This window comes from Nannospalax galili, unplaced genomic scaffold, assembly GCF_000622305.1.
Source record: "Nannospalax galili isolate Female #2095 unplaced genomic scaffold, S.galili_v1.0 scaffold281, whole genome shotgun sequence".
Lineage (NCBI taxonomy): Eukaryota > Metazoa > Chordata > Mammalia > Rodentia > Spalacidae > Nannospalax > Nannospalax galili.
The window spans coordinates 3,094,376-3,108,493 of NW_008349068.1; the positions used below are offsets into that span (position 1 = coordinate 3,094,376).

At 44.7% G+C, this 14,118-nt stretch overlaps 1 protein-coding gene across 9 annotated transcripts in view; it reads left to right on the forward strand.

Annotated features, from left to right (window-relative positions):
* Nucleotides 1–14,118, forward strand: part of Nrp2 (neuropilin 2) — a 128,059-nt gene that overhangs the window by 90,387 nt on the left and 23,554 nt on the right. For 3 of the 9 annotated variants that reach the window (XM_017801383.2, XM_029569973.1, XM_008846175.3), the window contains exons 13-15: nucleotides 1,739–2,001; nucleotides 3,557–3,653; nucleotides 4,851–4,886. In XM_017801383.2, coding sequence (XP_017656872.1) covers nucleotides 1,739–2,001; nucleotides 3,557–3,653; nucleotides 4,851–4,886 — 396 coding nt within the window. Of the gene's footprint in view, nucleotides 1–1,738; nucleotides 2,002–3,556; nucleotides 3,654–4,850; nucleotides 4,887–5,309; nucleotides 5,840–5,940; nucleotides 7,410–7,433; nucleotides 7,809–14,118 lie in introns of those variants that run through there. The other 6 variants (XM_008846174.3, XM_017801381.2, XM_029569975.1 and 3 more) reach the window with 4 other exon arrangements.

Below are 14,118 nucleotides of genomic sequence, written 5' to 3' on the forward strand. Positions count from 1 at the left end.
TATCTAGTTGTGGTATCAACACCGCCTCCTCAGGGGACCCCATCAGTAAAATTCTGTTCTGGAGGAAGATGCCGCTTCATTATCTGTGCTGATTTTGACCTTGAACAGGTCAGGTCAGATGTTGTAGGGTATGCAGACACACAGACACACATGGCTGAGGGTGGAGAGAGAAGCAAAACTAAATTCTTCTTTCTCCATATGCATCCTAAACTGGCCTAATTTGACTTCTGGTACAGGGGAGTGACTTCAAGAAGTAACCCCAGAGTATCTGATTACAGGAAGGGAAGTCAGAGAGCCAGGGAGGTAAACAAAGTCACTGTGGAGTTGAGGGAGAGGTTGTTTCTGGACCACTGGTGGGAGGTTTGTCATAGGCTTAGCTCTCACCTAGAAAGATGACATCAGCAGAGTTATAACAACAGAGTGGTGATCCAAGAGACAGGCATTGACTCAGGGCTCTAGAATGCTAGCCTATCCTTCCCTGACAAACCCAGGATGTTCACCATCCCTGTTGACCGAGAAAGCTCTGTGCTCATATCTCAGACTAACATGGCATCATATTAACAGACCCTGAGATGTCTGGCCTGCCCATATTCCAAGCTGACTATGTAGTGAAAACATGTCCCTACCCCCTTGCCAAAGAGTTCAGCATAACGTGCCCCTGTGTCTCAAAGTCCAAAGCAGATCATGAGATCTCCTCGGTGCGCTCTCTCTGCACATAGGCCGGAACTGCAGGTGCCCATCTCCACAACTGTTCTCTTGTAATTCAGTTGGTCTGCCAACTGTAATGAGAGCACAGTCTTCCACATAAGTATCAGATGGATTTAAAAACCAATCTGCCAAAAAGGCCATTCTTGAAGCATTTGGACGGGTGAGCCTTTAATTTCCCAGAACATGTACATTCTCTGCTAAACACACAGCCTTTGTTAATGATAATGACTGTATCTTTATCGTTGTAACTGTGTGCCCCTGGCTGCTTGAGAAAGGCCAAGTCCAGGCATCCCTGGGGCACACACAGAAGGGAATGGAATGTCAGGCCACCACTCCCTGTTCTGCCTAAAGTTGATACGGGTGTCCAAGTCACAGTTACTGGGGCCCAGGCATCATCTAGCAGCTCTGGCAGAGGCAGAAGGTTTTTAATGTCTTCCATTTGGACAGTGCCCAGCCAAGACAACAAAGGCTCAAAGCATAAGCCACCTGGTCAGAGTCACCCTCCAACAAAGCCACCGTCTCACCCCAGTAACCTGTTCCTTTGTAATTCAGTGTATTTGACTCTATTGAACCTTAGGGTAAGCCAGAGATGAATAAGACATTTAGGGAGAAAAAAACAAGCTGGTATACAACCAGGTCAGCTGTGCCAGGGGCTTTATAGGACATGCAAGTGATATAGGCAGGGGCTGTATAGAGACAAGCAAGAGATCCAGACAACAAGGAGAGGGACCAATGTGACAGACTAAAGAAAGGGCTTTAGAGGACACTGCATCTCTCAAGGCGCCTCAAGAAAAAAATGCACATGGGCAGAGCAGAGTGGCATACACCTGTAATCTCAGCACTCAGGAGGCAGAGACAGAAAGGTCGTGAGTCCAAAGCCAGGCTGGTCTATATAGTGAGACCCTGTTTCAAAATACCAAAACCAGCCCAACCAACTCCAGTCCAACTTTCTGCTAGAGGAGTCACAGCTGCAAGTGGTGTCTTTCCCAAGTATTTACCAAGAACGTCTGTTTGGACTTGTCTCTCCCAGATGACAAGAACTTCCTGCGACTGCAGAGTGATGGCCAAAGAGAGGGCCAGTATGGGCGACTCATTAGCCCACCAGTGCACCTGCCCCGAAGCCCCGTGTGTATGGAGTTCCAATACCAAGCCACAGGCGGCCGCGGGGTGGCGCTGCAGGTGGTACGTGAAGCCAGTCAAGAGAGCAAGCTCCTCTGGGTCATCCGTGAGGACCAGGGCAATGAGTGGAAACACGGGCGCATCATCCTGCCCAGCTACGACATGGAGTATCAGGTGAGGCAGGGAAGGGAGGTAGATGTGCAATCCAAGGGAACTGTGATCCCTATTTCAGTGTTTCAAAGAGTCTGCCCATTCATCATTAGGGGACGTGGTTAAGCTCCGCTGTTTTCATTGTGGTTCTCACGTCGCCATGGCAACTAAATGACACTCTTATTTGTTATTCAGAATGTGCCTATCTCTACACCCAGACTTGGTTCTTTGTTCCTCCTATTGCCTTTTATATTGCTGAAATCTTCTCTGACAAATGTTTCTTCACTCCATTTTATTTTAGATTGCTATCAGGTAGGCTGACAAAGAGACATAGAAGCCAGGGAAATAAACACAAACGAACCCTCCACACACAAGTCAGAGGAGCCTTCAGAGTGGAGGAAGTGGTGGGCATGCTCTCCCAGACCAGACCTGCTCCAGAGAGCGTGAATGCAGACAGAGGTAGATGGGGTAGGCATTACACTGCAGACCTAGAGAGCCTGAAGCAAGTGGCTTCACGTTCTCAGCTCCAGATATTAAGTTTATTATCTCTGTCCTACGGAACAAGAGACGGAGGCACATGCAGCTGTAGCACGTCTTGGTAAGAAGGAGACACACTGTGGACGAGGTGACTGAGAACCAGCCAAAGCATTAACCTGCTCCTCCCCAGACGAAGAGCAGCAACAGATGGCTGGCAAGGCAGCCAACTGCTCTCCCGGCTTGCCAGAGGACATGTGCTCGTTTGCAGAGAGAAGCTGAGGAGAGCAAGATGAGGAATGATTGGAGGCCGCAGAGCAGAGGGGCTTCAGTGTGCATCCTGCAGTCACTTGTTCTTGAAATCACAAGGAATTCTGAGACACTTCTACCCCAACCCTGTTTCCCACTTATTAACCTCAATGCAGGTTATTATAAGAATTTGTTGGTATTTTGTCTCACTCACTAGAAAGTGAATTTCTCTGGGTAGAGTTCTTATCTTACTAGGTTTTGTTACTATCCTATCCTTGGGCCCAATACATAGTAGGTGCTCAGTAAACTGTCTGTAGAAGAATGTGCCCTTTGCCTGCTACTTGTGTTAATGGATCCCTTAGTCAATGTGCAACAGCCAGCCATAAGGACAGGTAACCCACAAGACAAATCCAAACCAAAGTGCCATGTTTCTTTCACTACCCTCACCTGCTCATGTCCTCTGAGTTTTCAAATACCTGGGTTGGGCATTTGAAAGATATTGATGAGACAGGAACCTCAGAAATATCTAGAGACAGTTCAGCCCCCCCCCTTTAAATATGCTCTGATTGTGGTCCTTTTAATCAGTACATTCTAGTTACTGGACAACAATATCCATCACCTTGTTATACTTCCTTTAGCCCCTCAAATACGTACTTGATTTGAACAAATCTTTAAAATTAAGATCTCAAGAGATGTAGCCATATGGTCCACAGATGTGTGCCAGGTGCAATAACTCTCTCTCTCTCTCTCTCTCTCTCTCTCTCTCTCTCTAATCTGTTCATAGAAAATTGAAAATCTTTGCACTGTTAGTACCAGGAAGCTCAGTTAACCATGGCTCTTGTTCTTCTGGCTCTAGATCGTGTTCGAGGGAGTCATAGGGAAAGGACGATCAGGAGAGATTGCCATCGATGACATTCGGTTAAGCACTGATGTCCCACTGGAGAACTGCATGGGTATGTGACTACCTGTGTCTTCATGACTTTTCAAATGAGACGCCAGGAGCTAGGATATTCAAGAGGAAGCAATGGACTGCTTCAGACACAGTGTTCCCCATAGGTAGGGCTGTGCCAGTCTGTGCAGGAGGTGAAATGTGAGTGTAGTTGTGATGTGGCTGAATTTGGGGTGAGAGGGGTATAAGGTGAGATAAGGCTTATACCCATGCTCCTAATCAGAAACAGATGTGCACTAAGTATATGAAAATTCAGGATGCCAAGACCCCATCATCAGACTCCAGTTTTCAGCAAAGAAAATGCTAGAGGACAAGAGTAACTGCCAGTCAGAATTACATGCTGGAAAGGTTTGATGGAGTTAATGGAAACCTTCAGTAGTGAGCAAAAATAGTACACATGCTATATAAGAGTGATAACACAATTACCCAGGCAGCTCTTTCACAGGAAGGAACTGCAAGGAAAATTATGACATAAGAAATACGATGTTACATTTTGTTTTAAAGCTAATACTTCTAATGCCTAAGAGCCTGGGTTGTTGAATTAAGCATGGCATCCAGAGGACCAGCATGGGGCTAATACCCTGTCACTTTGGTCAGAAGTGCTAAGCAGCCAATCCTCCTAAGATGTACACATTTTTATCTAAGGCCCCACCCTGCGTCAGGAGTTTCCTCAAGGGTACCCTGACCACCTCCTGTCACAGTCATGGGAGTTCCCCAAAGCAGAAAGAGAATCCTGAGAAGGAACAGGACTCGCTTCCAGTCTACAGAGTGACTGTAATTAGTCATCAAGTGCTTTTCTTAGCCTGTGGGTCTAGGATGTGTGAACCCAGTGATGTCAGAAGCAACTGGGACTGCCCTAGTCCCCCAGGCAACTCTCAGGGCCTGGGCATCTAAAAGTAATCCCGGCTCTGAGAAAGTAATCAGTGGTAAGTGACTGATTACAATGCCTTGGGGACCCATTACTCTGTGAAGGACTTTTTTGTTCCAAAGCAACTTTGAGAATCCTCTCCACTCACCCAAGCCCCATGGTGATGATATATTAGACACAGTCTAGACCACGTGGAGGGCGTGGATCACTTTCTATAGAGTATTACCTTGTGATCTAACTGAGGCCATCTTTGTCACCATGCTTATTCAATTACTTCTTCCCTTTATCTAATTTGGGTTGTTTTTTTTTTTTTTTTCTGTTTTTTTCTTCCAGAACCCATCTCAGCTTTTGCAGGTGAGGAATTTCAAGGTAAAAAAAAGTGTTTGTTTTGCATGGCTTTTCCTTCTCCCAGATGATGTGAATTTGATGGAGGGAGTAAACCCCAATTTGACAGAGCTTACAAGAGAAAAACATGCCACACCTTTCTACCACTAGATGGCACCAGCGACACCTGTAGATGCTGGGATTGAGATCCTCGCTGTCTCTGGTTTAATTAAAGTTTAGAAATCTATAATAGAGACAAATAGGTTACAGATAAACCTTTCAGCCTTGCATTGTCCAACGGGGAGCAATGAGGCTGGAAATTCAGAAATGGTGAGAAAAGAGAGGCTGTGGGAAGACCGAACCAAAAAAAAAAAAAAAAAAAAAAAAAAAAAAAAAAAAGCTGTAGTAAATTAAAAGTGAAGCAAGGTGGCAATGATTCATTTTAGGCTGAAGATGGTTTCTTTCCAGCTCCAGGGTACCAAGGCAGTGGTCTCAATTAACCCTCAGTGAGGTGCAGTGGAAGCAGTCTTGTGAGAAGAGATGTTAGGGAAAAACCTCATCATAAAGGAAGGAAAGTTGCTGGATTCAGAAACTGGTGTTTGGTACCGGAGTCAGGAGGTACATTCGCTGACCAGAGTTAGCACACTGGCAATTCAAGGCTGGAAACAGAAAAGGACATTTTCTCCCTAAGAAAGCAAACAGAGAACAAAGCAAAGAAGGGAGAAATTGGGGTGCTCGTCTCATCCCGGAAATGAAGAGAGGGCTTCCAGCCTTGAGCAATGATTGTTTTTGACTTTCCTAATGCAGTAGGCTTTCATTGCCTCTCTGCTGTCAACCCCCAACTGTTGATGCTGCCTAGTCTACCCAGATGTCTAATGGTGGATGTTCAGGGGTTGTTGTAAATGCCCCCTGAAGTTAGCGGAGTGTGGAAGCATGTTCACAGACACAGACCCTCACCTACCTGATGACAGTGTCAGCTGCTGTACCCTGTTTGTGCTGGCTGGGCTTAACCCTCTAGAGGACAGCATTTTAGAGATAAGCTCAGCTACTTTATGTCCACGTCTACACTTGTTATCTCTGCTCTCATTAATCTTTCCAGCTCCTGACTAAAAAGAGATGAGTTCTTGGCTTGACACCTAGACCAGACACCAAATCATCTCACCTAATTTACCGCTCATTCCCCACAGCTCTAAGACAATGGATGACAGGGGAAACATAGAACAGGGGTGGGGGGATATGCTTGCTTGCTTTCTTACCCTTTCTGCCCTCTCCCCACTCCATGCTACTCCCTACGTTTGAAAGTATTGAGTATCCACATTCACGTGTTGCTGCTCTCTGGGTGTAAATTTTATGATCACAAATCCAAACTATTGGAAGGAAAGCTAGGGTCCAAACTGAACAGCTTGCCTCACAGTTGGGCTCTAACCTTCAGGACCAAGGTTATGCTTATGCTGGGAAGGTTAAACCTGCTTCTGACTCTCTGTGGGTTGTTGAGTCTCACAGCTCTCTCAAAAAGGCTGGTTCAAGGCTTGCCAGCAACCTCTGAAAATGCTGTGCACAAGCACCCTGTCAGGTCGTGACTGACAAGTACAGTGGCTGAGGGCTTGGCTTCTGTAAGAGAATAAATAAACCAAGCACATGTGCTTTCCTTGAAGCTATGCACACCAGGGGGCTGCAAGGCCCAGTCGTGTTCACGTATGAAAACAGATGTAAATAAAATCTCATCTGAGTGGCAAGTGCACATTTAGGCAAAATAAACATAGGGCTTAGTGACTTGAAGGTAAGACTTCCCAGTTTGTTCTCAGTGCTTTGGGGCTATACAGACAGGGTGCGGACTGCAAGGAATGATTTGTGGATATTGTCCTGTAATATGAGAATCTCTGAAAGGAAGAAACCAAGTATCGGGGAGCAGAGACTTGGCCAAAGAACATAGAAAAGACCAGAGCGGGAACTGAAGAAGGGATAGTTTCAATCACATTGACATGTGTCCTGTTGAGCTCCCAGTTGGTAGCCAAGTGAACCTAGGGCCAGGGGGTGGCTCTTCTCTCAAGTTGAAAGCTGGTTGACTGCACCATGCCTCTATCTTTACTCAAGTCAACTTCTCCATTTGGGAGAAGAAAAGGGGCCCTGTGCCCCATGGAATCTAGTGACATGCATTCTATTCCTTTCCTGGACAGAATAGCAGAAGCACTCTATGTCAAGGCATAAAATCAGTCTTTTCACTGAAAAGACAAAAACAGAGAGAAGCCAGATTTGGGCAGGCAAGGTATGGAAAGCTGACGTAGAAACACCATTAACAATCGTCATTTGCATTTTCCGGTGTGTTTTTCGAATTAGGGTTGTTTTTCTTTTCCATTATAAATTAGGCATGCAACAGCAGTAATCCCATTCATTAGGAGAGATCAATGTGTACTCAGTGAGTCTTCAGGGAAATGCAAGAAAAGTGTCCTTTGGACCTGGACTGATTAGGGCTTCTTGATCTTTCATGTTTTGAAGTGTCTTTCATTTCCTGCCTCTCAATGATTTCCTGCCATGCAACTTGTTCCTTTTCTTCTTATTGCCTGGTACTTTCTGTTTCCTACATATGTGTAGATTGTGTGCCTGAGTGTGAGCTGGTATTGGAGAGAAGCCACAGAGAAGCAGAGGCCTGTGTAAAGAAAGAGGAGGCAGAGAGAGAATGACTAAACTGTGTAATTCTTAAAAAGATCTTTTGTTGTCTGAGTCACATTTTAAACAATGTAGACTGGGTGTGCGTTTCTTTCTTTCTTTTTCATAAGCAGTGGCTATAAACGGTGTCATCATGCATCTTTTTCTAGGATTTGAGCTTTAACAAATGAAAAATTGTGTATAAAAGGGGGGAGACTGAAAAGTGGTATAATTAAGGTGATGGATTGTTTCCTCTTACCAATACTTTCTTTTTTTGATAAAAGATAAAAAGAATAATAAAGAAATCAGTAAAAACATATAACGCCCATAATCAGAGTCCTGTGGCTGGTGATCAGCTGGTTCTTTTTAGCAGCTCAGGGTAGAGACAAGAGATTTTGCTCCTGCTGGAGGCTGCAGATTTTGGATGCAGAGGGACCTGCTAGACATCCTAGGAGATCCAAGCAAGGAAGCACTGTGGAAGATGGTCTTGGAGTGCAGGATTCTGAACTGCCATCTCATACTAAGGACTGCTGAATGGAGAATGCATATGTCCTGATGGCTCTGATGGTTTTGTCTGTCTCAGACCATCCGAAGGGCGCTATGCATCATCTTTTTGGGTTCCACTGAATGCCTTCCTCCTATCCCTCACAATTTCTATCCAGGTACAACCAGGAGAAAATGAGCCTTAAAGGCTGTTTCATGCACATAGATGGGAACCATCTTAAGGGAGACCCACATAAGGTGCTGCCAGTGCTGACTGGAGCCTGACTCCATGCCTCACGTTTTGAGCTCTATTTATGTGGGTCCTGCAGGCCAATCTGCCATTCCCTACCAACATCTCTTTTTCCATCCCCACCCTCACTCCCGTGGCTTGCCTCCCAGAGGCTTTGTCTGCCAGTACAACACCCCATCCCTGGGCAGGGAGGGCTGGGTTGAGCTTCAGAGTGCCTTTCTCCTAGGGTTCCCTGTATTCTACAGCACTAGGAGTGCCTCTGAGACACCCAGAGGGTTAAACAGAGTTCTCGAATGTAATCCTCAGATAAAAGACAGAGAAGTGCTCCTAAACCCTGCCATGCCTCCAGTTAGGCAGCTGTGGTGTGAGAATCGCCTCCCCCCATTTCTCTACCAGCTGCCAGATCGAGGCTAGGTGTTACAGAGCAGAGAGAGATGTGTGAACCAACCGCATAGCTGCTTGACTGCCTCCTTTGCCCAGGGGACACCGAGGCACTGTTTATGAAGTTTGCTTGTACAGTCAGCATCTCCTATCACAGAACCCAGACACATCCCCTCCCCACAAGTTCATCTAAACAGCTGCTGGGTCAGTTTGTGTAAGGGTAGAAGAAAAGATGTCTCACTGACTTCATCTCTCCAAGAATACAGAGTGACAATCCTTAGTTTAAAAGGTAGCATAAATACTACAACTTAGAAGTGTCTGAGACTTCAGCCAGATAGGGAGCTGAATTTAGAGGCATTTTAGACATAGGGAGGGGGACAGAATGGGGACCCCCACCAAGGTTTTCCACCAGCTTACTGAAAACTTCTGATGACTTTACCTCTGCACACAGCACATAGGACAAATGGAAAGAATCATTTCTCAGGGATGCTTTGTACTTCAACTTTCTTTTCCAAACAACTCAGGAAGCCCAGCTGCATTCTTCTTCTATCTTCTATAAACGTTTCTAGTGGAGCCAGCCCTTTTCTGTTGTTTGCTTAATCTCACAGATTAAATAAACCTTTCATCTGAAATTCCCTTCAGCAGCGCTTCATTTTCAACAGGTACAGAGAGGGCTCCTCACACAGACCAGCATAAAGCAGCTTTTAGGTGCAAAGAGCCTTTCTTCTGAGAGAGAAAACGGACCCTTAGTGTCTTCTAGAACATTCCTTTTGGGAACCTAAGTGGCTCTTCCAGGTCCCAGTGACATTTCATGAAGGCGGCTGTAAGGGATGCTTTCTTTATTCAAGATGAGATTGAGCCTGGGCCTGGAGAAATGGCATCAAGGCAACTACAAGTGGTATGCAAAGAAATGAGGGTAGTTGTGTTCAAACAAAACACAGTGGTTAAGAGCACCGGCTGTTCTTGCAGAGGACCTAGGTTTGGTTCCCAGCACCCATGTGGCGGCGAACAGCAATAAGTCCATTTCTAGGGAATCCAATGCCATCTCTGGCCTCCAGAGTTACTGCATACCCAGATGCACTTACATATGACAGATGGAAAGAATGCACTTACATACACACAGGCAAAACACTCATGTACATAAAATAAAAATGAATAAATAAATAATTAAAAAAAAAAAAAGACAAGACTGAGCCATTGCCAATCCTCAGACAGGCTCAGAAAAGTAGGAGGCAGAAAAGGAGAGGTCAGCTTCCTGTGCATGCTTTACTTGGTTAGAGCAAGATCTGCAAACTTGTGCTATGAAAAACCAGATAGTAAATATTTCAGGCTTCAAAGGACACACAATCTTTTTGGCAAGCACTCCACCCTGCCGCTGTAGCACAAAGGCAACCCCAAGTGGTATGCAAACAAATGAGGGTAGCTGTGTTCAAATAAAACTTTTTTGTGAAAACATGGGCTTCAGTTACCCGAGGATTCACTGTGCCTGGTTTCAGGCCTGACCTGGCCACCAAGCAGCAGTATGCAATTCTGAGAGCTCTGAGCTATCTCTGGGTTTCTTTATATGCTACTCTGCCCTCTTCCTTAGTTTTCTTCCAAGTGAAACCAGAATGGAACTTCTGATCCTCTCAGTCCTCATGTTCCCCACTTAAGAGTCATGGGAAACAAAGAAGATGATTCATGGGCAGTCTATAGACCAATGGCTAACACACTGATGACCACTATTATCACTCTACTTACAGCCATATTTCCTAATTACTTATTAAATTAGTGATGCTATCTGAAAACAGGAATTCAAGACCCACTGCCTAATAGGTCATTTCTTTTCATTTTCCCCCATGTGTGACTTCTCAGAATTTGTTTCTCAAAATCCAAATTCTTTGCATTCACATTTCTCTTCTCTAGGGAGCTCATAACTTCTGCAGATGGGAGTCTGTTCAGCCTTGCAAATACACTTGGAGTTATTATTTAAATATCTGTTTCTCATTATCTCAAACAATGAGAAAACTTTGTGGAGAATTGGGGAGTTGGAAATTAATGAAAAATGGTTGAGGAATTGAGAGCATTTTCCAACCATAAAGAAAAAGGATAGGCAAGTAAATGGTAAAAGAACAATGGAAGGGAAACACATCAGTTCTCAGCAAGGTTGAAGTCTCACCAACATTTTCCCCCAGGTTGGTGTAGTTAGCCCAGGATCCTTTCTTTGTATTGCAATGTCCCAATCACCCTGTAGGGAAAAGAAGGCAGGTGAGGCTGATCCTGCTGCACATCATCCCAGGCACCTGAAGCAGGTGGCACCTGCCCAAGTAGACACCTTTTTCTACCTTCCCATAGAGGCACTGTACAGGTGAGACATATTTCTAGAATCTTCTGAGAATAATTGTTCTGTGAAGTCCAACAGGTCATCAGCATTTTCCAGGAAGTCTGGACACTGGTTCAAAATATATTCCTTTAGCCATCTGCCATCCATCTGTCCATCCAGCTGTCATTTATTGGGTTGTCACTGTCATTGGGAAGATATTTGGGGTGCAGATTTAACCCTGATGGATTTCTCACCTTTCTTTTCTATGACTGGCAAAGCAGTCTCATAAGCCTATAGCCCCTTAAGACCATGACAGAGCCAGATTCTAAGTGAGCTCAATCTGCTGCCTTTGATCATAAAGTCTGTTTACCTGGAGACTATGCTGAAAAATTTGTGGGCCCTAATTTGCTCATCAGGTCATGAGGAAGACACTGTTAGTTATTTCATCTTTTTTCTAACTCCCTTAACATTAAAAGTAAAAATTCATGTAGCATGTGTCCTCATTTTTTCAAAGACACATCCAGGGAAAATATTTAAGAGGTCAAAGCAATGTCCCCAAATAGCTTTTATCACTCAAAATTATCACATATTCTACATGTTGATGATTTTGGGGAGGGGAGCTTTGGTGGGAAAGGGGAGATGGTTTTTAGCGTACAGTGGAATCTGTCTTCCAAGATGATGGCTCCCATACCTGATTCTGAATACTAATCCACATATTATGATTTAACCTCTCTCCAGCAGAAAGGAAGTCTCCCCACTGTGCCCCCAAAGTTTGTCTTTATCGTCAGAAATACTTTCAGAGTATCATTAAGGTTTCTCCCTCCCCAGTCCTAACACTTTGAACTGTGGGTGGTATAGTGAATGTTGGCATCCAACATCTGTGCTGAGGAAAGTAAACCTTGATAATGAGGCCACGTGGTGACAGAGGGAATGCAGGTGGCTGAGACCATGCTCCTGCTTTGTGTTCAGGCACTTCAGAAGGGGCCTAATCACTGTGAATTTACCTTTTCTCTGATGGACAAACTGCAACCTCATTAGAAGATGGCCCTTATAACACACACAATTAGAATCAGAGACACACCTGAGGATAGCTTTACAGGAAAAGAAGGATGACGCTGAGGAACTCTGGGCCTATCTATGCACTTAGTGGTTCCCCAGATGTCCTATGAGCTCACATAAAAATACAGTAGCAGGATGGTTGCAGATATTCTTAATGACTTAAATCAGGAGTTGTCACCAGCACACTATAACTCGCAGCTAGCCACTTCAAGGAACCATTTTCAGCACTTTTTCTCTCTTCTTCTATGCAAAATTGCCAACTTGACAACCAATAAAAGACAGTAAAAAAGGAGACAAGGGGTCCTTTCTCAGTAATAGTAATAGTTATTAAAAAGTAGAAATAGTAACTAGGTGTGATCGCTCACATCTTTAATCCCAACACTTGGAAGGCTGAGGCAGGAGGATTGTTTGAAGCTAGCCTGGGCTACATGGTAAGTTACAGGACAGCCTTGGCTACAGAGCGAGACCTTGCCTCAAAGTAACAAACAAAAGAATAGAAATAGTTTGTGAAAAAAAAGTGTATGTGATGATGTAAGAGAAGATGAGGTTGTAGAAGCAGCCTTTGGGGTGCTGGGATGCTGGGGTCCTTCCCACCCCAAGGAGCTATCAAGCTGTGTGCTGAGCAGCCCATCCTCATCAAAGCCCTTCCAATATTATAGGACTTCTGGTGGCCTATAAGGTACCAATGAACCTGCACCCTTAATAGAAGGGGATCCCCAAAATGAAGTAAGCAACAATTCAAAGCTAGCAAGTTGAAAAGGCTTCAAAAGATTTTCCAGGGAAAATTCTCTCATTTTTCTATTACTTCTGGGAAAACATTAGAAGGTCTGACATGCCTTGCAGCTATCTTCCAAGTGGAATTGAAGCATTCTGGGGTTCATGATACCAAAACTGGAAAACACTGACTGAGAATTCAGAATATGAATTTAGTTCATCATTGCACTCACCAGGCATTTCCGGTGCAGCTTCTTTGCACATAACCTTAGGTAGGAACTAGATGAGGCTGACTTCCTCTATTTGAGAAGTTCTGAGTATCATGGGGGGCGTCAAATATAGACAGACTCTGCCCAAGTAGTGAGCAGAGGTTTGCCCACAGAGAAGGACCAGTGCTGCTAAGGGGCATTAGTCCCGCCTCTCAGCATACCACTGAGTAAAAGGCACAATACCTGATGCAGGCAGCTTGGGAAGCGTTTTTCTCAGGTTAAGTATACATCATTTTTCAGGAGTAAAGATCATGTCTGGTTTTGGCAAGCTCAAAAGCGCCTAGTCCCTTTCTGGGCCAGATTTTCATCTGATGTAAATCTTTGGGAGAATCAAGTTGTAGCACTGTTTTGCATCCAGTGGGACTCAAGCCAGTCTTTCCCCAGAGTTACCCCGAGCTTAAATCTACTACAGCATCTCCATGGTAACCAGAGGCCGGCCAGTGAACGTGCCTGCCTTCTAAATCCTTGGCTGGCTTCTTCTCCCTACTCTTTTCTGTGATTAAGAATGATCTTCCCTTTGCCCTCACTCACTCAGTCTCTTGCTCTCACATACATTGCTTGGTGCCCATATTTTTTCCTTACGACGTCCCATCCAATCTACTTTTAAAATCCACCATCCAGTTAAAAACAAATGAAGATGGGTTAGTCATTGACCTGTTTAGACAAGACCAGGCTGATTTCAAAATGGGCACAGAAGCCTTGGCAAATCAAAGTGGAATTTACCTTCAAGTCTAGCCAGCCTAATTAATACACGGCTTGAAAACTCTGGCCAGCCACACCAAACACAGCATTTCCACCCACTCGGAGAATTCACCTAACTGAATCCCAGCAGTCACTGCAGCACCACTTTCTGTGTGTGTGTGTGTGTGTGTGTGTGTGTGTGTGTGTGTGTCATGAACTCAGAACTTCCTAAAGAGATAAGAACTGAGAGATGTAATGCTACTATCAAACTAGATGGAGTCATCAGGGTAAATTAGGGAATGTAACTCCACCAGTCACTCCGGCACCCCTCTCTGTGTGTGTGTGTGTGTGTGTGTGTGTGTGTGTGTGTGTACACGTGTACCTGTGTGTACACATGTGTGTGAGAGAGAGAGAGAAGAGAGAGAGAGAGAGAGAATAATGCTTCTCTATGTCATAAAGTGATTGTGGTTAACTAGGAAAGGAAGCTTTGAT